Source organism: Somniosus microcephalus, chromosome 23 (assembly GCF_052327205.1).
Source record: "Somniosus microcephalus isolate GS21.2 chromosome 23, FLI_Smic_1.0, whole genome shotgun sequence".
NCBI classification, from domain to species: domain Eukaryota; kingdom Metazoa; phylum Chordata; class Chondrichthyes; order Squaliformes; family Somniosidae; genus Somniosus; species Somniosus microcephalus.
Window position 1 is genome coordinate 3,617,280 of NC_141009.1, and position 26,424 is coordinate 3,643,703.

The following is a 26,424-nucleotide window of genomic DNA, read 5'->3' on the forward strand; positions in this document are numbered from 1 at the left end:
CCAGGGTGCCTTGGCACATTGGATACAAAACTGGCTTAGTGGCAGAAGGCAGAGGGTGATGGTCGAAGGTTGTTTTTGTGACTGGAAACCTGTGGCCAGTGGGGTACCACAGGGATCGGTGCTGGGTCCCTTGCTGTTTGTGGTCTACATTAATGACTTGGATATGAATGTAAAGGGTATGATCAGTAAATTCGCGGATGATACTAAAATTGGTAGGGTGGTAAATAGCGAGGAGGGTAGCCTCAGTCTGCAGAACGATATAGATGGGTTGGTCAGATGGGCGGAACAGTGGCAAATGGAATTTAACCCGGAAAAGTGCGAGGTGATGCACTTTGGGGGGTCTAACAAGGCAAGGGAATACACAATGAAGGGAAAGACCCTAGGCAAGACGGAGGGTCAGAGGGATCTGGGTGTGCAGGTACACAGATCCCTGAAGGCGGCGGAACAGGTGGATAAGGTGGTAAAAAAGGCATATGGGATACTTGCCTTCATTAGCCGAGGCATAGAATATAAGAGCAAGGAGGTTATGATGGAGCTGTATAAAACACTGGTTAGGCCACAGCTGGAATACTGTGTGCAGTTCTGGTCGCCACACTACAGGAAAGATGTGATCGCGTTAGAGAGGGTGCAGAGGAGGTTCACCAGGATGTTACCAGGGCTGGAGCGCTTCAGCTATGAAGAGAGACTGGGCAGATTGGGTTTGTTTTCCTTGGAGCAGAGGAGGCTGAGGGGGGACATGATTGAGGTGTACAAAATTGTGAGGGGCATAGATAGGATGGATGCTGAGGAGCTTTTCCCCTTAGTAGAGGGGTCAATAACTAGGGGGCATAGATTCAAGGTAAAGGGCGGGAGGTTTAGAGGGGATTTGAGAAAGAACTTTTTCACCCAGAGGGTGGTTGGAGTCTGGAACTCACTGCCTGAAAGGGTTGTGGAGGCAGAAACCCTCACAACATTTAAGAAGCATTTGGATGAGCATTTGAAATGCCATAGCATACAAGGCTACGGGCCAAATGCTGGAATATGGGATTAGATTAGACAGGGCTTGATGGCCGGCATGGACACGATGGGCCGAAGGGCCTCTATCCGTGCTGTATTACTCTATGACTCTATGACTCTAAGCTGACATCGCTGCTCAAACAGCCCGTGTGTGACTCTGTTCCATATTTTTGTCAATGTAATTACAGGCGGTTGGTAGTAATGAGTCAGGGTCCACTCACAATTGGCCTTTATTTCCCCCAACTGTAAAATAATTGCTCTTTACAAAAGGTGCAAGGTAAAAAGATCATTGAAACTGAGGCTAAACAGCGGATACTTCCTGGGACACATACAAGCGCTTGGACTCGCCACATACATGTGCTCATACACAACATACATGCAGTGTCTCACACACACACACACACTAAGAGTTGCTGGGCAGGAGGGATGCATTTACCTCTGACCAGGGCGGCTGGTCCAGTTTGAAGGGACAGATGCTGACAAAACATGGTGCCACCCCCGAGGGCTGTGCTGTCGCCGGGCACAGCGTCGCATTCACCTCCACGTCTGTCCCGTTAACGAACTGGATGCAGGTAACTGACCTCTCGACAACTCCAACTCCGCAGGAAGTGGAACAGACGCCCGACTCCGAAACTGTCCACCTGCAATCGACACATGGGACGGACAGGCCTTAGCGCTGAGCTCCCCGAGAACATTACTGATCATCAGACCGTGCAGCCAGAGTCCTCAAGAGGTCGGAATAGTTTTGTAGAATAATAGAGTAGTAATGCACAGAAGGAGGCCATTCGGCCCATTGAGTCTGCGCCGGCTCTTTCGACGAGCAAGCCGGTTAGTCCCACTCCCCCGCTCTTTCCCCAGATCCCTACAATCTTTTCCCCTTCAAGTATTTATCCAATTCCCTTTTGAAGGCTGCTATTGAAGCTGTTTCCGCCGCCCCATCAGGCAGCGCATTCCAAATCCAACAACTCGCTGTGTAAAAGAGTTTTTTCTCATGTCGCCTCTGGTTCTTTTGCCAATCACCTTAAATATGTGCCCTCTGGTTATCGACCCTTCAGCCATTGGAAACAGTATCTCTTTATTTACTCTATCGAAACACTTCATGATTTTGAACACCTCTATCAAATCTCCTCTTCGCCTTCTCTGCTCCAAGGAGAACAACCCCAGCTTCTCCAGTCTATCCACGTAACTGAAGTCCCTCATCCCTGGAATCATTCTCGTAAATCTCTTCTGCACCCTCTCCAACTCCTTCACGCGCTTCCCAAAGTGTGGTGCTCTGAATTGGACACAATACTCCAGCTGAGGCCAAACTAGTGTTTTATTAGGTTTGCACAACTTCCTGGCTTTTGTACTCTGTGCTTCTTGTCAGAGCCTGGTGTAAGCAGCCTGGGATAGGGAGGGGAAATTCAGCCAGGGTTCCCGCTCCTGATCCTAATCCAGTGACCCCCTGCCGGATAGTGCGTGTGTCTGGATGTCGGATGAGGAGAGGATCGGGCCAGGTTGTCAGGAGCTCCACAGTCGAATAGCCAGCATTCGCTCACTGCCTGTTGGTGCATGAAGAACAGACAACACGTGCGGGGCGGGGGGGGAGGGCAACAGGTGCCCAGGGAACCATCAGGAGAGGATGGGAGGAGTTTGCAGGGGGTGAGGGGGAACAAAAACTGCAGACAATGGAGGACGGTGCAAGACACAGCGAGTGCCAATGGACCCCAGCAGAGGCATTGTAGGAGTGCGATGGTCTCCGGTCAGACAACTGGCACTGGCACAAGTCAGGAAAGATGTAAAGGCCTTCGAAAGGGTACAGAGGAGGTTTACAGGATGTTACCCGGGATGAGGGGCTTCAGTTATGAGGAGAGGTTGGAAATGTTAGGACCGTTCCCCTTGAAACAGAGAAGGTTAAGAGGTGGCCTGATAGAGGTTTACAAGATGAGGAGAGGTTTCGGTGTCCCTCGCTCCCCCCGTCACGCCCTCCCCCACCCCACACTCCCCCTCCCTCCCTCCCCCGCCCCTCACTCCTCCTCCCTCCCTCCCCCGCCCCTCACTCCACCTCCCTCCCCCGTCCCTCCCTCCCCCGCCCCTCACTCCCTCCCCCGCTCCTCACTCCCTTGCCCCCCCTGTCCCTCGCCCCTCCCTCCCTCGCCCCTCGCTCCCCCCGTCCCCCGCTCCCCCCAACCCTCGCGTCCCCCCCCCCCCCCGCGGACCACGTACCTGACGGGGCAGGCTTGGCTGTTACACGTTTGCACTGACTCGGGTCTGGGAGTGTCCACACAGTCAGCATCAGACGTCTGTTGCCTCTCGAGCGCCTCTTGCTTCAGGCACCGAACATCTCTTTCTCGCTGTCCTCCGCCACAGGAGACGTTGCACGCACCGAACTCACCTGCCTCCCACCTGCACAGACACGGGCCGAGAACAGGAGAGGTCACGGGCCGGAACACCGGGTTTGTGCATCGAAGGGGCTCATTCTAATTCGAAAGCTCAGGGGCCACACAGCACTCCCGAGTCGGCAGAAAGGTCATAACAGAAAACTGCTCCTTTTGACGGGACAGGAGGTTGAGCAGAAATAAGGCCAGAGGGGAAAAGAGGAGAAATTACTTCACGCAATGTGTGTAATGATCAATAACATGTCATTCTATAGTGGACACTAGGTGGAGCTGTATAGCTGTATATAGCTGTATGTATATAAGACTACACTACCCAGCTGTATGTATATTAAGACTACATTACCCATGAGGCACTAGGCTACCCACAAGGCAGCAGTCAAGATGGAAGCCTCTACAGATACTGTACCTAGTCCACATGTGCTCAATAAAGTAACTAGCAAAAGCTAGCTGTGTTCAGAATAAGAATGTCTATTTATTAATGAACATAAGATGGTACCAGGGTTGTAAAGATCTGCTGAAAATTGTGAAAAGCGACATGGAGAATTTGAAGCCACCAGAGCGTTTGAAACTCACAGAAAAAATCGACTACAATTGGCAGACTTTTAAACAACAATTCGAACTCTACATTGCAGCCATTGGATTCGGTACGAAGCCAGACGCAAGGAAGATAGCGTTGCTGCTTACGGTTGCAGGCCCACAGGCGATAGAGGTATTTAATACATTTGTATTTAATCCAGAGGAGAACAGAGAAAAATTAAAAGATGTGCTAAAAAATTTTGATGCACATTGCTCTCCCAAAAAGAATGGGACGTATGAAAGATACATCTTCCGTTCTCGGACACAGCAACAAAATGAGACTTTTGATAGCTTTATAACTGATCTGAAACTGAAAGCACAGACATGTAATTTCTCTGAGCTCAAAGCATCCATGATTCGTGACCAGATTGTGTTTGGTATTCATGATAAAAAAAGTCAGGGAACGTCTGTTGAGAGAAACCGAACTAAATTTGGAAAATACGGTGAAAATATGCCAAGCCAGCAAGCTAGCTCGAAAGCACGCGAAGACTTTCAGTGAAATCAATAATGATGCGATTGTAATGAGTGATAATGCTGCTGTCGGTGCTGTGTCCTACAAGGGGAAGAAACGTGGGCAGAACAGAAATGAAAAGCAATCGGAGGATGAAATTTTTAATTGTAAACGCTGTGGTTACAAACACCAGTTAAGACAATGCCCAGCGTTTGGAAAAATGTGCACAAAGTGTAATGGAAAGAATCACTTTGCCAAACAATGCTTTTCAAAAGTAAAAACTAAGAAAGGGCAATGAGTTAATGTAATTAAGGACACTGATTTAAGTGAGACATTTTTTGTAGGAATGGTGTCATGTGACGATATCAAAAAAGATACAGAAAATGTGCAGCCCTCAGAAATGGACAACGCTGAACATAAAGTCAATGCAGTAAAAGTGGACAAATGGATGATCCCACTGCAGATAAATGGAGCATTAGTTACATTGAAACTGGACACTGGGGCAAAAGCAAACTTAATCAGTATGAGTGACATAAAAAATATGAAAGAAAAGCCCAAAATACAGAAAAAGTCAGTACTACTGAAGAGCTATAATGGACAGAAAATAGGTAGCTTAGGTGTATGCAGACTTAAAGTGACAGTCAAAGGCAAAGTGCATCATCTCATGTTTTCTGTTGTGGCTGAAAGACTTGATTCGATACAAGGTGACAAAGCTTCTGAAGACTTAGAACTGGTCAAGAGAGTCTACCATATAAACTGTGCCATAAGCAGACCAGATGACTCAGGTGATGAAGCAGAGAGCCCATCAAGGATGAAAAGGCCAAAGGGTATCCATGTCTTCAAAAAGCCTAGTTTCTCCAAGAAGAAAGAAAAAGACTTTAAGGTCAAAGAGAAGCCAAAGGAAGAAAAGCACAAAGAGGAAAAACACAAGGAGAAAAAGTCCAAAGATATAACTGCAGCAGATGTTGTTAAGCAGTGGAAAGAGCAAAAGAAAAAGAAGAAGCCTGCACCAGAGCAGGAAGCAGTTCCGGTGGATACTCCTTCTTCCCTCAGGCCAATCTTTGGTGTTCCATTAGCCGAGGCTGCTGAGAGGACTATGCTGTATGATGGGATCCAGTTGCCAGCAGTTTTTCGAGAGTGCATTGACTACATTGAGAGTTATGGCATGAAGAGTGAAGGAAACACTGAAACCCTCTCCAAGCAAAGATCGCAAGGAGACCTCGATCTATACAAGAGCAGATTGATGACAATGCCGCAACTGCATCTTGTCATTCACTGCCAGAACAATCTCATGAAGACACATCAGACTTACCCGTGTTGAGAAGATCCACACGTGAAGTAAAAGAGCCTGATAGACTTAATCTTTGAGTACAATGTAAAGCTTTGAAAATGTGTTGACTGTTTTGAAAATGTTTATGTTTATAGAGCACTAACAAAAGTGTTACTGATATTATCTTTATTGTTTTCTTGAAAGTTGATTGATATTGATTTTGTTAAACCTCAAAGAAAGGAGGATGTAATGATCAATAACATGTCATTCTATAGTGGACACTAGGTGGAGCCGTAGAGCTGTATATATAAGACTACACCACCCAGCTGTACGTATATTAAGACTACATTACCCATGAGGCACTAGGCTACCCACAAGGCAGCAGTCAAGATGGAAGCCTCTACAGATACTGTACCTAGTCCACATGTGCTCAATAAAATAACTAGCAAAAGCTAGCTGTGTTCATAATAAGAATGTCTATTTATTAATGAACATAAGACACACCACTCCCGAGTCGGCAGAAAGGTCATAACAGAAAACTGCTCCTTTTGACGGGACAGGAGGTTGAGCAGAAATAAGGCCAGAGGGGAAAAGAGGAGAAATTACTTCACGCAATGTGATGTACTAGAGGGAAGGCCAGCGCCCGTGGAACCCGTACCCCAGTGAGAGTCAGTGCCCGTGGAACCCGTACCCCAGTGAGAGTCAGTGCCCGTGGAACCCGTACCCCAGTGAGAGACAGTGTCTGTGGAACCCGTACCCCAGTGAGAGTCAGTGTCTGTGGAACCCGTACCCCAGTGAGAGTCAGTGTCTGTGGAACCCGTACCCCAGTGAGAGTCAGTGTCTGTGGAACCAGTACCCCAGTGAGAGTCAGTGTCTGTGGAACCCGTACCCCAGTGAGAGTCAGTGTGTGTGGAACCCGTACCCCAGTGAGAGTCAGTGTCTGTGGAACCCGTACCCCAGTGAGTGTCAGTGTGTGTGGAACCCGTACCCCAGTGAGAGTCAGTGTGTGTGGAACCCGTACCCCAGTGAGAGTCAGTGTCTGTGGAACCCGTACCCCAGTGAGAGTCAGTGCCCGTGGAACCCGTACCCCAGTGAGAGTCAGTGCCCGTGGAACCCGTACCCCAGTGAGAGACAGTGTCTGTGGAACCCGTACCCCAGTGAGAGTCAGTGTCTGTGGAACCCGTACCCCAGTGAGAGTCAGTGTCTGTGGAACCCGTACCCCAGTGAGAGTCAGTGTCTGTGGAACCAGTACCCCAGTGAGAGTCAGTGTCTGTGGAACCCGTACCCCAGTGAGAGTCAGTGTGTGTGGAACCCGTACCCCAGTGAGAGTCAGTGTCTGTGGAACCCGTACCCCAGTGAGTGTCAGTGTGTGTGGAACCCGTACCCCAGTGAGAGTCAGTGTGTGTGGAACCCGTACCCCAGTGAGAGTCAGTGTCTGTGGAACCCGTACCCCAGTGAGAGTCAGTGTCTGTGGAACCCGTACCCTAGTGAGAGTCAGTGTCTGTGGAACCCGTACCCCAGTGAGAGTCAGTGTGTGTGGAACCCATACCCCAGTGAGAGTCAGTGTCTGTGGAACCCGTACCCCAGTGAGAGTCAGTGTCTGTGGAACTGTACCCCAGTGAGAGTCAGTGTCTGTGGAACCCGTACCCCAGTGAGAGTCAGTGTCTGTGGAACCCGTACCCCAGTGAGAGTCAGTGTCTGTGGAACCCGTACCCCAGTGAGAGTCAGTGCCCGTGGAACCCGTACCCCAGTGAGAGTCAGTGTCTGTGGAACCCATTCCCCAGTGAGAGTCAGTGTCTGTGGAACCCGTACCCCAGTGAGAGTCAGTGTCTGTGGAACCCATACCCCAGTGAGAGTCAGTGTCTGTGGAACCCGTACCCCAGTGAGAGTCAGTGTCTGTGGAACCCGTACCCCAGTGAGAGTCAGTGTCTGTGGAACCCGTACCCCAGTGAGAGTCAGTGTCTGTGGAACCCATACCCCAGTGAGAGTCAGTGTGTGTGGAACACGTTCTCACTGGAGAGTCAGTGTCTGTGGAACCCGTACCCCACTGAGAGTCAGTGTCTGTGGAACCCGTACCCCAGTGAGAGTCAGTGTCTGTGGAACCCGTACCCCAGTGAGAGTCAGTGTCTGTGGAACCCGTACCCCAGTGAGAGTCAGTGTGTGTGGAACCCGTACCCCAGTGAGAGTCAGTGTCTGTGGAACCCATACCCCAGTGAGAGTCAGTGTCTGTGGGACCCGTACCCCAGTGAGAGTCAGTGTCTGTGGAACCTGTACCCCAGTGAGAGTCAGTGTCTGTGGAACCCTTACCCCAGTGAGAGTCAGTGTCTGTGGAACCCGTACCCCAGTGAGAAGATTTCACTAACAGCCTTACCAGGGAGGGCACGGTGTAGTGTCACATGGCTCCAGCCTATCAGGAGGCCTCGTTGACTGCGAGCAGTTCTGCAGTTCCACCTTTTCCTTTGAGCTGTGGTCAGCACACTCATAATGGACCCTCGCAGTTCCTGCAACAGTGCAAAATACACCAGAAACAGTGGTCTTCGTCACCCAGGTCTACAAAGCTATGGTCAGCTGGGAAGGTCGACAGTCACACAGTGAGCAATCCTTAAGCTGCTGAATAATCAGTGACTGTGTGCAGTCACGCAGCTGATTGTGCGGCACCTCCGCTCCCCGGTGCTGCAGGTAAGTTAAAAAAAAAACTACGGAGTTCGCAGCGTGTGGCCCTTCCCTTTAATTCAAGGAAGAGCCACTGCAATGCATCAGCGCCACGCGGCCCAGTGGGTGGTGCTGCCGAGCCGTGCGTCCCGGGTCGCGAGCTCCCCCCACCCTTGCGCTCCAAGGAGGAAGTGGAGTGTTTGATTTAGTGCTCCACTTCCCTCTTGGAGCAAAAAGTGGGAATTTTCTAAAGGCCGGAAGAGGTTAGCACCTGGTGCTAACTTTTCCAGCTTTTCTGATTTAGCACCCCAAACGGGGCTCGAGGGGAATTTCTAGACCAGTGACTCTGTACAGTTACAGTGAGTGACCCTCACTCTGAATAAACAGTGACTCTGTACAGTTACAGTGAGTGACCCTCACTCTGAATAAACAGTGACTCTGTACAGTTACACAGTGAGTGACCCTTACCCTGAATAAACAGTGACTCTGTACAGATACACAGTGAGTGACCCTCACTCTGAATAAACAGTGACTCTGTACAGTTACAGTGAGTGACCCTCACTCTGAATAAACAGTGACTCTGTACAGTTACACAGTGAGTGACCCTCACTCTGAATAAACAGTGACTCTGTACAGTTACAGTGAGTGACCCTCACTCTGAATAAACAGTGACTCTGTACAGTTACACAGTGAGTGACCCTTACCCTGAATAAACAGTGACTCTGTACAGTTACAGTGAGTGACCCTTACCCTGAATAAACAGTGACTCTGTACAGTTACAGTGAGTGACCCTCACTCTGAATAAACAGTGACTCTGTACAGTTACAGTGAGTGACCCTCACTCTGAATAAACAGTGACTCTGTACAGTTACACAGTGAGTGACCCTTACCCTGAATAAACAGTGACTCTGTACAGTTACACAGTGAGTGACCCTTACTCTGAATAAACAGTGACTCTGTACAGTTACAGTGAGTGACCCTCACTCTGAATAAACAGTGACTCTGTACAGTTACACAGTGAGTGACACTTACTCTGAATAAACAGTGACTCTGTACAGTTACACGGTGAGTGACCCTCACTCTGAATAAACAGTGACTCTGTACAGATACAGTGAGTGACCCTTACCCTGAATAAACAGTGACTCTGTACAGATACAGTGAGTGACCCTTACCCTGAATAAACAGTGACTCTGTACAGTTACACAGTGAGTGACCCTCACCCTGAATAAACAGTGACTCTGTACAGTTACACAGTGAGTGACCCTTACCCTGAATAAACAGTGACTCTGTACAGTTACACAGTGAGCAACCCTTACTCTGAATAAACAGTGACTCTGTACAGTTACAGTGAGTGACCCTTACTCTGAATAAACAGTGACTCTGTACAGTTACAGTGAGTGACCCTCACTCTGAATAAACAGTGACTGTACAGTTACACAGTGAGTGACCCTTACCCTGAATAAACAGTGACTCTGTACAGTTACACAGTGAGTGACCCTTACCCTGAATAATCAGTGACTCTGTACAGTTACACAGTGAGTGACCCTCACTCTGAATAAACAGTGACTCTGTACAGATACACTGTGAGTGACCCTTACCCTGAATAAACAGTGACTCTGTACAGTTACAGTGAGTGACCCTTACCCTGAATAAACAGTGACTCTGTACAGTTACACGGTGAGTGACCCTTACCCTGAATAAACAGTGACTCTGTACAGTTACACAGTGAGTGACCCTTACCCTGAATAAACAGTGACTCTGTACAGTTACAGTGAGTGACCCTTACCCTGAATAAACAGTGACTCTGTACAGTTACACGGTGAGTAACCCTCACCCTGAATAAACAGTGATTCTGTACAGTTACAGTGAGTGACCCTTACCCTGAATAAACAGTGACTCTGTACAGTTACACGGTGAGTAACCCTCACCCTGAATAAACAGTGATTCTGTACAGTTAGTGAGTGACCCTCACCCTGAATAAACAGTGACTCTGTACAGTTACAGTGAGTGACCCTTACCCTGAATAAACAATGACTCTGTACAGTTACAGTGAGTGACCCTTACCCTGAATAAACAGTGACTCTGTACAGTTACACAGCGAGTGACCCTCACCCTGAATAAACAGTGACTCTGTACAGTTACACGGCGAGTGACCCTCACCCTGAATAAACAGTGACTCTGTACAGTTACAGTGAGTGACCCTCACTCTGAATAAACAGTGACTCTGTACAGTTACACAGTGAGTAACCCTCACCCTGAATAAACAGTGACTCTGTACAGTTACAGTGAGTGACCCTTACCCTGAATAAACAGTGACTCTGTACAGTTACACGGCGAGTGACCCTCACCCTGAATAAACAGTGACTCTGTAGTTACACGGCGAGTGACCCTCACCCTGAATAAACAGTGACTCTGTACAGTTACACAGTGAGTGACCCTCACCCTGAATAAACAGTGACTCTGTACAGTAACACAGTGAGTGACCCTCACCCTGAATAAACAGTGACTCTGTACAGTTACACGGCGAGTAATCCTTACCCTGCTGATTAAACAGGAATGATTGGTGTGACTACTGCATGAAGTCATTAAATAACAAACCACTGACTCGGAATATTAATGTGTTCCTCACCTGCCCCACAGCTTGCTGAACACGCTTCAGTAACTGGGAGCCAGATGTACGAATATTCCTGCTTCGGAATGTAGAGACTGTAAGTGATGTTGGGATTCACAATATGGCCGTACTGCTTCCCGTATTTCCGGTACACCTAGGATTACAAGGGAAAAAAACCATGTGGGAAATTTTACGAATACTTGGAGCAGCGAGGAATCCCTCTGGACACTGGCACATTAAAAAATGAATTCTCAGGAATCGGGATGTGAAAACCGAAAGATGGCCCCTCCGACAGTGCAGCACTCCCTCAGTACTGCCCCTCCGACAGTGCAGCGCTCCCTCAGTACTGCCCTCCGACAGTGCAGCGCTCCCTCAGTACTGCCCCTCCGACAGTGCAGCGCTCCCTCAGTACTGCCCCTCCGACAGTGCAGCGCTCCCTCAGTACTGCCCCTCCGACAGTGCAGCGCTCCCTCAGTACTGCCCCTCCGACAGTGCAGCGCTCCCTCAGTACTGCCCTCCGACAGTGCAGCGCTCCCTCAGTACTGCCCCTCCGACAGTGCAGCGCTCCCTCAGTACTGCCCCTCCGACAGTGCAGCACTCCCTCAGTACTGCCCCTCCGACAGTGCGGCGCTCCCTCAGTACTGCCCTCCGACAGTGCAGCGCTCCCTCAGTACTGCCCCTCCGACAGTGCAGCGCTCCCTCAGTACTGCCCCTCCGACAGTGCAGCGCTCCCTCAGTACTGCCCCTCCGACAGTGCAGCACTCCCTCAGTACCGCCCTCCGACAGTGCAGCGCTCCCTCAGTACTGCCCTCCGACAGTGCAGCGTCCCTCAGTACTGCCCCTCCGACAGTGCGGCGCTCCCTCAGTACTGCCCCTCCGACAGTGCGGCGCTCCCTCAGTACTGCCCCTCCGACGGTGCGGCGTTCCCTCAGTGCTGCCCCTCCGACAGTGCAGCGCTCCCTCAGTGCTGCCCCTCCGACAGTGCAGCGCTCCCTCAGTACCGCCCTCCGACAGTGCAGCGCTCCCTCAGTACCGCCCTCCGACAGTGCGGCGCTCCCTCAGTACTGCCCCTCCGACAGTGCGGCGCTCCCTCAGTACTGCCCCTCCGACAGTGCGGCGCTCCCTCAGTACTGCCCCTCCGACAGTGCGGCGCTCCCTCAGTACTGCCCCTCCGACAGTGCGGCGCTCCCTCAGTACTGCCCCTCCGACAGTGCGGCGCTCCCTCAGTACTGCCCCTCCGACAGTGCGGCGCTCCCTCAGTACCGCCCTCCCACAGTGCAGCGCTCCCTCAGTACTGCCCCTCCGACAGTGCGGCGCTCCCTCAGTACTGCCCCTCCGACAGTGCAGCGCTCCCTCAGTACTGCCCCTCCGACAGTGCGGCGAATGATTTTATTTATTTCGCCCCCCCACCTGTATTTCGATGGTGTCGTGCGTGGGTCCATCGATGATGATCTCCTCAGTGTCCGGCCATTTCTGCTGGGTCAGGTGCAGCCTGTACATGACCCTGTTGTCCTCCAGACTGCTCGGGTACGAGGTGTTGAGCGAGATCTTCTTGGCGCCGGCGACCACATACTGACCTTTAACCTTTACCGCTGCAACAACAACAACTTGCATTTATATAGCACCTTTAACGTCCCCAGGCATTTCACAGGAGCGTTAATCAGACGCAAAGTTTGACACCGACTGAGCCACACAGGGAAATACTAGGGCAGGTGACCAAAAGCTTGATCAAAGATGGAAGGTTTTAAGGAGCGACTTAAAGGAAGAGAGAGAGACTGAGAGGTTTAGGGAAGGAATTCCAGAGCTTAGGGCCGAGACGGCAGAAGGCACGGCCGCCAATGGTGGGGTGAAGGAAGTCAGGGGGATGCTCAAGAGGCCGGAATTTGAGGCACGCAGAGATGCCGGAGGGTTGTAGGGGCCGGAGGAGGTTACAGAGATAGGGAGGGGTGTAAGAGCTGGAGGAGGTTACAGAGATAGGGAGGGGTGTAGGGGCCGGAGGAGGTTATGGAGATAGGGAGGGGTGTAGGGGCCGGAGGAGGTTACAGAGATAGGGAGGGGTGTAGGGGCTGGAGGAGGTTATGGAGATAGGGAGGGGTGTAGGGGCTGGAGGAGGTTACAGAGATAGGGAGGGGTGTAGGGGCTGGAGGAGGTTACAGAGATAGGGAGGGTTGTAGGGCTGGAGGTGGTTACAGAGATACGGAGGGGTGTAGGGCTGGAGGAGGTTACAGAGATAGGGAGGGTTGTAGGGGCTGGAGGAGGTTACAGAGATAGGGAGGGGTGTAGAGCGGGTGGTGGTTACGGAGATAGGGAGGGGTGTAGGGGCTGGAGGAGGTTGCAGAGATAGGGAGGGGTGTAGGGGCTGGAGGAGGTTGCAGAGATAGGGAGGGGTGTAGGGGCTGGAGGAGGTTACAGAGATAGGGAGGGTTGTAGGGCTGGAGGTGGTTACAGAGATAGGGAGGGGTGTAGGGCTGGAGGTGGTTACAGAGATAGGGAGGGGTGTAGGGCTGGAGGTGGTTACAGAGATAGGGAGGGGTGTAGGGCTGGAGGAGGTTACAGAGATAGGGAGGGTTGTAGGGCTGGAGGTGGTTACAGAGATAGGGAGGGGTGTAGGGCTGGAGGTGGTTACAGAGATAGGGAGGGGTGTAGGGCTGAAGGAGGTTGCAGAGATAGGGAGGGGTGTAGGGCTGAAGGAGGTTACAGAGATAGGGAGGGGTGTAGGGCTGGAGGAGGTTACAGAGATAGGGAGGGTTGTAGGGCTGGAGGTGGTTACAGAGATAGGGAGGGGTGTAGGGCTGGAGGTGGTTACAGAGATAGGGAGGGGTGTAGTGCTGGAGGTGGTTACAGAGATAGGGAGGGGTGTAGGGCTGGAGGTGGTTACAGAGATAGGGAGGGGTGTAGGGCTGGAGGTGGTTACAGAGATAGGGAGGGGTGTAGGGCTGGAGGAGGTTACAGAGATAGGGAGGGTTGTAGGGCTGGAGGTGGTTACAGAGATAGGGAGGGGTGTAGGGCTGGAGGTGGTTACAGAGATAGGGAGGGGTGTAGGGGCTGGAGGAGGTTGCAGAGATAGGGAGGGGTGTAGGGCTGAAGGAGGTTACAGAGATAGGGAGGGGTGTAGGGCTGGAGGAGGTTACAGAGATAGGGAGGGTTGTAGGGCTGGAGGTGGTTACAGAGATAGGGAGGGGTGTAGGGCTGGAGGTGGTTACAGAGATAGGGAGGGGTGTAGGGCTGGAGGTGGTTACAGAGATAGGGAGGGGTGTAGGGCTGGAGGAGGTTACAGAGATAGGGAGGGTTGTAGGGCTGGAGGTGGTTACAGAGATAGGGAGGGGTGTAGGGCTGGAGGTGGTTACAGAGATAGGGAGGGGTGTAGGGCTGAAGGAGGTTGCAGAGATAGGGAGGGGTGTAGGGCTGAAGGAGGTTACAGAGATAGGGAGGGGTGTAGGGCTGGAGGAGGTTACAGAGATAGGGAGGGTTGTAGGGCTGGAGGTGGTTACAGAGATAGGGAGGGGTGTAGGGCTGGAGGAGGTTACAGAGATAGGGAGGGTTGTAGGGCTGGAGGTGGTTACAGAGATAGGGAGGGGTGTAGGGCTGGAGGAGGTTACAGAGATAGGGAGGGTTGTAGGGCTGGAGGTGGTTACAGAGATAGGGAGGGGTGTAGGGCTGGAGGTGGTTACAGAGATAGGGAGGGGTGTAGGGCTGAAGGAGGTTGCAGAGATAGGGAGGGGTGTAGGGCTGAAGGAGGTTACAGAGATAGGGAGGGGTGTAGGGCTGGAGGAGGTTACAGGGATAGGGAGGGGTGTAGGGCTGGAGGAGGTTACAGAGATAGGGAGGGGTGTAGGGCTGGAGGTGGTTACAGAGATAGGGAGGGGTGTAGAGGCTGGAGGAGGTTACAGAGATAGGGAGGGGTGTAGGGCTGGAGGAGGTTACAGAGATAGGGAGGGGTGTAGGGGCTGGAGGAGGTTACAGAGATAGGGAGGGTTGTAGGGCTGGAGGAGGTTGCAGAGATAGGGAGGGGTGTAGGGCTGGAGGAGGTTGCAGAGATAGGGAGGGGTGTAGGGGCTGGAGGAGGTTGCAGAGATAGGGAGGGGTGTAGGGGCTGGAGGAGGTTACGGAGATAGGGAGGGGTGTAGGGGCTGGAGGAGGTTGCAGAGATAGGGAGGGGTGTAGGGGCTGGAGGAGGTTACGGAGATAGGGAGGGGTGTAGGGGCTGGAGGAGGTTACAGAGATAGGGAGGGTTGTAGGGCTGGAGGAGGTTGCAGAGATAGGGAGGGGTGTAGGGCTGGAGGAGGTTGCAGAGATAGGGAGGGGTGTAGGGGCTGGAGGAGGTTACAGAGATAGGGAGGGGTGTAGGGCTGGAGGAGGTTACAGAGATAGGGAGGGGTGTAGGGTCGAGAACCAGAGGACACAGATTTAAGGTGATTGGCAGAAGAACCAAAGACGACATGAGGAAAAACTTTTTTACGCAGCGAGTGGTTATGATCTGGAATGCACTGCCTGAGAGGGCGGTGGAGGCAGACTCAATCGTGGCTTTCAAAAGGGAGTTGGATAAGCACCCGAAGGAAAAAGATTTGCAGGGCTCCGGGGAAAGGGCGGGGAGTGGGACGAGCTGAAGTGCTCTTGTAGAGAGCCGGCACGGGCTCGACGGACCGAATGGCCTCCTTCTGTGCTGTAACCATTCTCTGATTCTATACAAAAGAGAAGGCTGAGGGGTGACCGGACAGAGGTCTTTAAAATTATGAAGAGTTCGATAGGGTAGACATAGAGGGAACGTTCCCACTTGTGGGGAGACCAGAACTAGGGGCCATCAATATAAGAGAGTCACTAATAAATCCAATCGGAAATTCAGGAGAAACTTCTTTACCCAGAGAGTGGTGAGAATGTGGAACTCGCTCCCACAGGGAGTGGTTGAGGCGAATAGTAAAGATGCCTTTAAGGGGAAGCTGGATTAAACACACAAGGGAGAAAGGAATCGAAGGATATGCTGATGGGGTGAGAGGAAGAGGGTGGGAGGAGGCTCGTGTGGAGCAGAAACACCGGCACAGACCAGTTGGGCCGAATGGCCTGTTTCTGTGCTGTACATTCTCTGTAATTCTTTGTAATTTTATGTAAATTATATGAAATTCTGTAGTTTTATGTAAATTCGATATAATTTTATGTAAATTAGTTTTGTGTAATTTTATGTAAATTCGATGTAAATTTGATGTCACTCCATTTATGACAGCTTTATTGTCCTCTATCGGGTTTAAAGTGCCGCTCCCTCTCCAGTGGCGGCCCTGGTCACCCTCCCGAGGCCGAGACTGGGGTCTCGGAGATTTCCCCCCCTTTTCACTTCGGTGAAGGTGACTGAAACCTCTCTCCGGTGCCTTACCGAGATGTGAGAACACAGCCTGGCTGTTGGAGACTTGGACATTGGTGGAACGCGGTGGGACTGCGAGGAATGTGATGTAATCTGCAATTCAAAAATAAAAGACCGTTAGTTGTTGTCGCGCACTTGCTGCAGTGAGCTGAGATGCACTGGGAGCAGTTCTGGGCGCCACACCTTAGGAAGGATATATTGCCCTGGGAGGGAGTGCAAGGGCAATACATCCTGTGGTAAACCACTGTTGTTCACTTCACTGTTGTTCACTCCACTGTTGTTCACTCTTGCCCATTGTTGTACCTGTCTGTGCATGCCTCAGTTGGCTCCGCCCCCGGGCTCCACCCATATGCCCTGGTATAAAGGCGGCTGCTCTGCAGTCCCCCAGGCATTCAGGACCAGTCGACCACTAGAGGCATGCCTTCGTTCTTTAGCTAATAAAAGCCTGTTTGTTACTCACTTAACTTCCAGTCTTTCGCAGTAATTGATAGCGCATCAATTTTATTAGCTAAATTTTTCCGATGGAGCAAATCCTCAAACCAGCACACCTGGAACTAGACCCTCAAGAGGCGGATGCATCTACCAAGTTCGCACACTGGCTGCGATGCTTTGAACTTTTCCTAGAAGCCTCCGTTGATTCTGTTCAAAACGATGGCGACAAACTAAAAATTCTGACCTCCAAGGTGAACCACCAAGCTTATTCGCTCATCCAAGATGCGACTACCTATGAGGGTGCCCTCGACCTTCTTAAAGAACAGTACGCACGCCCGGTAAATGAAGTTTACGCCAGACACCTCTTGGGGTCCCGCAAACAGCAACCCGGGGAATCGATGGAAGTATACCTACGGGTGCTGAAGGTGCTCGGCTGGGCCTGCAAATGTAAAGAGGTGTCGGCCGCGGTGTACACGGAGGAACTTGTCCGGGACGCCTTCGTCGCGGGCCTCAGGTCCAACTACACCCGGCAGAGACTGTTAGAGCAGGGCGAACTCGACCTGAAGAAGGCCATGGCCCTCGCACTTTCGCTAGACGTGGCCCAACGGAATATGGACGCCTACTCACCTGACCGCACGGCCGCATCGTGGATGGCGCGAGCGCCACCATCCTGGGACACGGTAGGACCGCCACCCAGCACCGCGCCACCCCCGCCACATCCCGCCAACGGACCAACTTCTGCAGCGATGTCCCGGGGCCCGAAGTGTTACTTCTGTGGCCAAGCCAAACACCCCAGAGCGCGCTGCCCGGCGAAAAACGCCACCTGCTCTGGTTGTGGGAAGAACGGGCACTACGCCAGCGTCTGCAAGGCTAAACCTACCCCAAACTCCAGCAGTGCCGCGTGTGGGCCGAGTGGGCCGCCATCTTGGATGCCATCTTGGACGCCTCCAGCCACGTGTGGATCATGGGCGCCGCCATCTTGGACGCCCTCGACCATGTGTGATCCGTTCTGGCCGCCATTTTTGCAACGGGCCCCCGACTCACCCACCGCCTCACCTGATGACTACAGCGACGCGCCTGACCCTACGCTGGCCTCCGTTACACTGGACCAGTCTAGACCTCACCAACTAGCCAGGTCCATGATGGACATAAAGGTAAACGGCCGCGCCACGACCTGTCTTTTCGACTGCGGGAGCACAGAGAGCTTTATCCACCCCGACACGGTGCGGCGTTACTCTCTCCCGGTCCTGCCAGCGCGCCACCGGGTCTCTATGGCCTCCAAGTCCCATTCAGCGGACGTCGGCGGCTACTGCATGGTGACCCTTTTGGTGAGGGGCACAGAGTACAGAAACTTTAAACTGCTTGTCCTACCCGATCTCTGCGCTGCCGTTCTACTGGGGTTGGATTTTCAGTGCCACCTTAAGAGTGTCACGATGGCGTACGGTGGACCCCTCCCCCCACTCACAGTCTGCAACCAGCAGTTTTCAAATTGCCCGCCGTGCACCTTTTGCAGCCTCTCCACGCTTAAAGTCACCACCCCCCCCCGTTGTTCGCCAACCTCGCCCCAGACTGTAAGCCAATCGCCACCAAAAGCAGGCGATACAGCGCTGGTGACAGAGTTTTTATTAAATCTGAGGTGGAGCGGCTCCTGAAGGAGGGGATTATCGAAGCTAGCACCAGCCCCTGGCGAGCCCAGGTTGTAGTCGTCAAGACCGGCGAGAAGCAGCGCCTGGTCATTGACTACAGCCAAACAATAAATCGATATACCCAACTGGATGCATACCCCATCCCCCGCATATCTGATATGGTCAATCAGATCGCGCAATACCGCGTATTCTCCACTATTGACCTTAAGTCAGCATATCACCAACTCCCTATCCGCTATGAGGACCGCCAGTATACTGCCTTCGAGGCAAACGGCCGCCTCTACCACTTCCTTCGGGTCCCCTTCGGCGTCACCAACGGGAGATGGACCGGATGGTCGACCAAAATGCGTTGCAGGCCACTTTTCCCTACCTGGACAATGTGACCATCTGCGGCCATGACCTGCAGGACCATGACGCCAACCTCGACAAATTCCTCCGCACTGCCCAACTCCTAAACCTTACGTATAACAAGGAGAAGTGCATATTCCGCACGAACCGCCTCACTATCCTTGGCTGTGTTGTGGAACACGGAGTCATCGGCCCCGACCGCATGCGTCCTCTTATGGACCTTCCCCTGCCCCACTGCCTCAAGGCCCTGAAGAGATGCCTGGGGTTTTTCTCCTACTACGCCCAGTGGGTCCCTAATTATGCGGACAAAGCCCATCTACTTATCAAGTCCACCTCTTTTCCCCTGGTGGCAGAGGCCGGCTTAGCCTTCCACAGTATCAAAGAGGACATCGCTAAAGCCACCATGCACGCGGTGGACGAGTCCATCCCCTTCCAGGTGGAGAGCGATGCGTCCGACTTTGCCCTGGCCGCTACCCTTAACCAGGCGGGAAGGCCCGTGGCCTTCTTTTCACGAACCCTCCAAGGCTCCGAAATCAGACACTCCTCTGTCGAAAAGGAGGCCCAGGCCATTGTGGAAGCTGTGAGACATTGGAGGCATTGCCTGGCCGGAAAACGATTCACCCTGCTCACTGACCAGCGTTCAGTTGCTTTTATGTTTAATAACAAGCAGAGGGGCAAAATCAAAAATGACAAGATTTTGAGGTGGAGAATTGAACTTTCCACCTACAATTACGATATCCTGTACCGGCCCGGGAAACTCAATGAGCCCCCGGATGCTCTATCGCGTGGCACCTGCGCCAACGCACAGGTTGATAGACTGCGGGCCCTCCACAATGACCTCTGCCACCCGGGGGTCACCAGGTTCTTCCATTTTATCAAGGCCTGCAACCTGCCTTACTCCATTGAGGAGGTCAGGACCATGACCAGGAACAGCCAAGTCTGCGCTGAGTGCAAACCGCACTTTTATAGACCAGACAGGGCTCACCTGATAAAAGCCACTCGCCCCTTCGAGCGCCTGAGCGTTGATTTTAAAGGGCCTCTCCCCTCCTCCGACCGCAATGTGTACTTCCTCAACATTATTGACGAGTACTCGCGCTTCCCGTTCGCTATCCCCTGCCCGGACATGACCAGTGCCACGGTCATTAAATGTCTGAACGACCTCTTCACCCTGTTCAGTTTCCCCAGCTATATCCATAGCGGCCGGGGCTCATCGTTTATGAGCGACGAACTCCGCCAGTACCTGCTCGCTAGGGGTATTGCCACAAGCAGGACCACCAGTTACAACCCCCGGGGGAACGGACAGGTGGAAAGAGAGAATGCGACAGTTTGGAAGGCCGCCCTGCTAGCCTTAAAGTCTAGGGGCCTTCCGACCTCCCGCTGGCAGGATGTGCTCCCTGATGCGCTTCACTCTATTCGGTCACTGCTCTGCACTGCCACTAACTCCACCCCTCACGAGAAAATGTTTGTCTTCCCAAGGAAGTCCACATTGGGGACATCGCTACCGCCATGGCTGACGTCCCCAGGGCCGGTCCTACTGAGAAGACACGTGAGGACCCATAAAACGGACCCCCTGGTCGAGAGGGTCGACCTCCTCCATGCCAACCCCCAGTACGCTTACATTGCGTACCCGGACGGGCGGGAGGACACAGTCTCCATACGAGACCTCGCACCCTCGGGGGCCCCTGAAACCAACATCACCGCTACCCACAATGTACCGGCGGCAACGGACCCATACCTAACCCCTATAGACGGCACGCCGTGGCCCCGTGGCCCGCCATTGATCACCAACCAACCCAACACCCAGGAGGACGACACGCCAGTGTGCCAGCCCACGCGGGACTCGGCGTCGGAAGCTGCACCACCTCTGCCGTCGCCACGACGATCACGACGGCATACAAGACCCCCAGAAAGACTCAATTATATGAACTTTTAATACACTTCACCCCGTCGGACTCATTTTAAGCAAGGGGTGAATGTGGTAAACCACTGTTGTTCACTTCGCTGTTGTTCACTTCACTGTTGTTCACTCTTGCCCATTGTTGTACCTGTCTGTGCATGCCTCAGCTGGCTCCGCCCCCGGGCTCCACCCATATGCCCTGGTATAAAGGCGGCTGCTCTGCAGTCCCCCAGGCATTCAGGACCAGTCGACCACTAGAGGCATGCCTTCGTTCTTTAGCTAATAAAAGCCTGTTTGTTACTCACTTAACTTCCAGTCTTTCGCAGTAATTGATAGCGCATCATATCCTTCCTAAGGTTTACCAGAATGATACCCGGACTCCAGGGGTTAAATTACGAGGAGAGATTACACAAACTAAGGTTGTATTCCCTGGAATTTAGAAGGTTAAAGGGTGATCTGATCGAAGTTTTGATGATATTAAGGGGAACAGATAAGGTAGACGGAGAGAATCTATTTCCGCTGGTTGGGGAGTCTGGGACTAGGGGCCATAGTCTAAAAATTAGAGCCAGACCTTTCAGGAGTGAAATTAGGAAACACTTCTACACACAAAGGGTGGTAGAAGTTTGGAACTCTCTTCTGCAAACAGCAATTGATGCTAGATCAAATGTTAATTTTAAATCTGAGATTGATAGATTGTTAACCAAAGGTATTAAGGGAGACAGGGCAAAGGCGGGTATATGGAGTTGGGTCACAGATCAGCCATGATCACACTGAATGGCGGAGCAGGCTCGAGGGGTTGAATAGCCTCCTCCTGGTCTCTGTCTACTGACTCCTGCTGGAAGGTGTGTGTATGGACTTTGAGCAAGGACAGGATCGGGCTGAGGTGTGTTGCCCTACACAGCTGAATAGTCTGCTGAGCCTTGGGGTCTAGGCTCACCCATCAGGATTGGGCAGAGGGTTCGGTTCGAGATTTCAGGGTGTAACTGGTGTCCGTGGAGCCCGTACCCCGCTAAGGAAACAGAGCAACAATAGGCAACTTTGGCCAGCTCGCTGAGGTCCCCTGGTCAGTCCTGGTTACCTCTGGCGGTGCCCTCGGTGTAGGAGCCGAATAGCTTCCTGCAGCTGGAGTTATCGCCACCACACACCCTGCAGCTGTCTGACATCTGGCCAGAGTCCAGCTTCCCATCACAGCCGAATATCTACAACAGGAGAACGCAAAACAAAATCAGTAACACAGTGGGAGAAATTACAGGCTTTAGCACATAGTCATAAACTAGGGGGCGAGGGAGACCGGAGGGCGAGGGAGACCGGGGGGCCAGGGAGACCGGGGGGCCAGGGAGACCGGGGGGACAGGGAGACCGGGGGGACAGGGACTCCGGGGGCCGAGGGACTCCGGGGGCCGAGGGACTCCGGGGGCGAGGGACACAGAGTGTGAGCTATAGGCCTTTACCCAATGTTGAGAGTGTCTCGCAGCAATAATACCGGGTTGAGGTGAAGCTCGGTACTTACCCTGCAACGTCCTGTGACACAGAGTCTGTATGATGATGTTGTCTCCGAGTCACTCGTCTCACACCTGGTCCCATCCACAAAACTGTCGCCTCGGCTCACCATGAAACTCTTCCCCTCCACTCGGCACATGTACTGACACAGCACCTTACCTGGGAATAGGCAAAGGGAGGGGCATCAGCGCTGGGGCATCAGGGCAACAAACAAGCGGTGAGCATGTACAGACAGCAGGGTTTGCTTACAAAACTACTGGAACAATGCTATCCATTCTCAGCGATTTCCCTCTGTCGGGGATATTACTGTGTCAAGATATTACAGAGGACACAGATTTAAGGTACTGTAATTGGCAAAAGAACCAGAGGGGAGATGAGGAGAATGTTTTTACGCAGCGAGTTGTTGTGATCTGGAATGCGCTGCCTGAAAGGGCGGTGGAAGCAGATTCAATAGTAACTTTCAAAAGGGAATTGGATAAATACTTGAAGGGAAAAAATTATAGGGCTATGGAGAAAGAGCGGAGGAGTGGGACTAATTGGCGAGCTCGTTCAATGAGCCAGCACAGACACGATGGGCCGAATGGCCTCCTCTTGTGCTGTGAGATTCGATGATTCTATAGGACGATTTCCCCCAATAAACATCTAACATTGATGTCATGGAGATAAGACTCTATGTCCACTGAGGTTTTACCTTTCGCGTAGCCGAGGGCAGGCAGCCATTTATAGTAAACTGGAACCCTGGGGGTCAGGTAGAGAGGCTGAGAGTTGGTGTCTGAGCACTGTGCAGCCATGAAATCCAACTGAGATCCCTGGCAAGGCTGCAGAAACAACAGGAGAAAAACAGCAATGGAGGCAGAGTCATTTTTTTAGGCAACTTTTTAAGAAACAATCACTCCCAGGGCAGGTACAGCACGGGTTAGATACAGAGTAAAGCTCCCTCTACACTGTCCCATCAAACACTCCCAGGGCAGATACAGCACGGGTTAGATACAGAGTAAAGCTCCCTCTACACTGTCCCATCAAACACTCCCAGGGCAGGTACAGCATGGGTTAGATACAGAGTAAAGCTCCCTCTACACCGTCCCAGTAAACACTCCCAGGGCAGGTACAGCACGGGTTAGATACAGAGTAAAGCTCCCTCTACACTGTCCCCATCAAACACTCCGAGGGCAGGTACAGCACGGGTTAGATACAGAGTAAAGCTCCCTCTACACTGTCCCAACAAACACTCCCAGGGCAGGTACAGCACGGATTAGATACAGAGTAAAGCTCCCTCTACACTGTCCCATCAAACACTCCGAGGGCAGGTACAGCACGGGTTAGATACAGAGTAAAGCTCCCTCTACACTGTCCCATCAAACACTCCCAGGGCAGGTACAGCACGGGTTAGATACAGAGTAAAGCTCCCTCCACACTGTCCCAGTAAACACTCCCAGGGCAGGTACAGCACAGGTTAGATACAGAGTAAAGCCCCCTCTGCACTGTCCCATCAAACACTCCCAGGGCAGGTACAGCACGGGTTAGATACAGAGTAAAGCTCCCTCTACACTGTCCCATCAAACACTCCCAGGGTAGGTACAGCATGAATTAAATACAGAGTAAAGCTCCCTCTACACCATCCCAGTAAACACTCCCAGGGCAGGTACAGCACGGATTAGATACAGAGTAAAGCTCCCTCTACACTGTCCCATCAAACACTCCCAGGGCAGGTACAGCACGGGTTAGATACAGAGTAAAGCTCCCTCCACACTGTCCCAGTAAACACTCCCAGGGCAGGTACAGCACAGGTTAGATACAGAGTAAAGCCCCCTCTGCACTGTCCCATCAAACACTCCCAGGGCAGGTACAGCACGGGTTAGATACAGAGTAAAGCTCCCACTACACTGTCCCATCAAACACTCCCAGGGCAGGTACAGCACGGGTTAGATACAGAGTAAATCTCCCTCTACACTGTCCCAGTAAACACTCCCAGGGCAGGTACAGCACGGGTTAGATACAGAGTAAAGCTCCCTCTACACTGTCCCATCAAACACTCCCAGGGCAGGTACAGCACGGGTTAGATACAGAGTGAATCTCCCTCTACACTGTCCCAGTAAACACTCCCAGGGCAGGTACAGCACGGGTTAGATGCAGAGTAAAGCTCCCGCTACACTGTCCCATCAAACACTCCCAGGGCAGGTACAGCACGGGTTAGATACAGAGTAAAGCTCCCTCTACACTGTCCCATCAAACACTCCCAGGGCAGGTACAGCATGGGTTAGATATCCTTCATTTCCACCTGTCCATCTTCTCAACATATCCCACAATCCCCTCCCTCTCCAGAAACAGATCTAATTGCCCTTCGACCCCATTTACACTCTCCGCTTCGATGTCCTTTCTGGGAACTTATTCTACAACTCGATTCCCCTTTGGGTGAAAAAGTTCCCCCGACTCCCTCAACGTTCCTGGGATTTGAACCTCTCATTGTAGGCTACATACTGCAGGGATCAACCTTGTCAATTCCCTTCAGAATTTAATTAAATCCCTTTGAACTTTCATTTCATGCAAATTAAACAATCCCAATTTTCTGAACTTTTCTTCACAAGTTAAATTCTTAACACCTGGACTCACCCTTGTGTCCCTCTGCCCCTCCCAATGTCCTTGGCCAGTCTCTGACTGGATGGCCCTTAAATATAAGGGGCCCAAACAATCTGGGGTTCTCTTCCTCAAATGGCAGTTGATGCCAGGTCAATTGTTAATTTTATATCTGAGATGGATAGAGTTTTGTTAACCAGAGATATTCAGGGATACGGGGCAAAGGCAGGTAGATGGAGTTAGGTCACAGATCAGCCGTGATCTCACTGGATGACGGAACAGTCTCGAGGGGCTCAGTGGCCTCCTCCTGTTCCTATGGGGTTGGTACACACTGACCACACACTGTGGGCACCCAGTTCCTGAGGGCTTGTGTTCCCGATTCTGATGACTGACACACCACACTCGCCCTTACCTGTACGTTGCACATCTTTGCCTCCATATCCGCTCCCTCACACTTACGGCCACCGAAGGCAGGTCTAGAAATATCCAAAACACTTCATGAATCAGGAACACCTCGAACTCCTCGGGGGTATTAACAACAGGGAGGCAGCTCCCTCCATGGCTCAGTTAATTAAGGCAGAGCAGCACTGTGTCACACACGGACCAGGAGAGCCCCATCCAGTGTGGCCCTGAGTCACACACGGACCAGGAGAGCCCCATCCAGTGTGGCACTGAATCACACACGGACCAGGAGAGCCCCATCCAGTGTGGCCCTGTGTCACACACGGACCGGGAGAGCCCCATCCAGTGTGGCACTGAATCACACACGGACCAGGAGAGCCCCATCCAGTGTGGCCCTGTGTCACACACGGACCAGGAGAGCCCCATCCAGTGTGGCCCTGAGTCACACACGGACCAGGAGAGCCCCATCCAGTGTGGCACTGAATCACACACGGACCAGGAGAGCCCCATCCAGTGTGGCCCTGTGTCACACACGGACCGGGAGAGCCCCATCCAGTGTGGCCCTGTGTCACACACAGACCAGGAGAGCCCCATCCAGTGTGGCCCTGTGTCACACACGGACCAGGAGAGCCCCATCCAGTGTGGCCCTGAGTCACACACGGACCAGGAGAGCCCCATCCAGTGTGGCCCTGTGTCACACACGGACCGGGAGAGCCCCATCCAGTGTGGCCCTGTGTCACACACGGACCAGGAGAGCCCCATCCAGTGTGGCCCTGAGTCACACACGGACCAGGAGAGCCCCGTCCAGTGTGGTCCTGAGTCACACACAGACCAGGAGAGCCCCATCCAGTGCGGCACTGTGTCACACATGGACCAGGAGAGCCCCATCCAGTGTGGCCCTGAGTCACACACGGACCAGGAGAGCCCCGTCCAGTGTGGTCCTGAGTCACACACGGACCAGGAGAGCCCCATCCAGTGCGGCACTGTGTCACACATGGACCAGGAGAGCCCCATCCAACAACAACTTGCATTTATTCACCAGGCTGATACCTGGGATGGCAGGAATGACGTATGAAGAGAGATTAGGTCGATTAGACTTATACTCGCTGGAGTTTAGAAGAATGAGAGGGGATCTCATTGAAACTTATAAAATTCTAACAGGACTAGACAGACTAGATGCAGGAAGGATGTTCCCGATGGCGGGGAGTCCAGAACCAGGGGTCACAGTCTAAGGATTAGGGGCAAGCCATTTAGGACAGAGATGAGGAGGAATTTCTTCACCCCGAGAGTGGTGAACCTGTGGAATTCTCTACCACAGAAGGCCGTGGAGGCCAATTCA

At 52.4% G+C, this 26,424-nt stretch overlaps 2 protein-coding genes across 2 annotated transcripts in view; one reads left to right on the plus strand and one right to left on the minus strand.

Moving 5' to 3' along the window:
- LOC147101560 (uncharacterized) overlaps positions 1–6,133 on the plus strand; it is a 43,794-nt gene extending 37,661 nt beyond the window's left edge. Inside the window, exon 2 of the mRNA XM_085965219.1 lies at positions 4,007–6,133. Coding sequence (XP_085821345.1) covers positions 4,748–5,722 — 975 coding nt within the window. The 5' untranslated portion in view covers positions 4,007–4,747 and the 3' untranslated portion in view covers positions 5,723–6,133. The remainder of the gene's footprint in view (positions 1–4,006) is intronic.
- Positions 1–26,424, minus strand: part of adamts13 (ADAM metallopeptidase with thrombospondin type 1 motif, 13) — a 77,116-nt gene that overhangs the window by 35,689 nt on the left and 15,003 nt on the right. The window contains exons 11-20 of the mRNA XM_085965220.1: positions 25,096–25,159; positions 22,801–22,927; positions 22,120–22,268; positions 21,689–21,809; positions 16,300–16,380; positions 12,345–12,526; positions 10,953–11,088; positions 8,043–8,172; positions 3,202–3,381; positions 1,433–1,637 (exon numbers count right to left, since the gene is read on the minus strand). Of these exons, the coding sequence (XP_085821346.1) occupies positions 1,433–1,637; positions 3,202–3,381; positions 8,043–8,172; positions 10,953–11,088; positions 12,345–12,526; positions 16,300–16,380; positions 21,689–21,809; positions 22,120–22,268; positions 22,801–22,927; positions 25,096–25,159 (1,375 nt within the window). The remainder of the gene's footprint in view (positions 1–1,432; positions 1,638–3,201; positions 3,382–8,042; positions 8,173–10,952; positions 11,089–12,344; positions 12,527–16,299; positions 16,381–21,688; positions 21,810–22,119; positions 22,269–22,800; positions 22,928–25,095; positions 25,160–26,424) is intronic.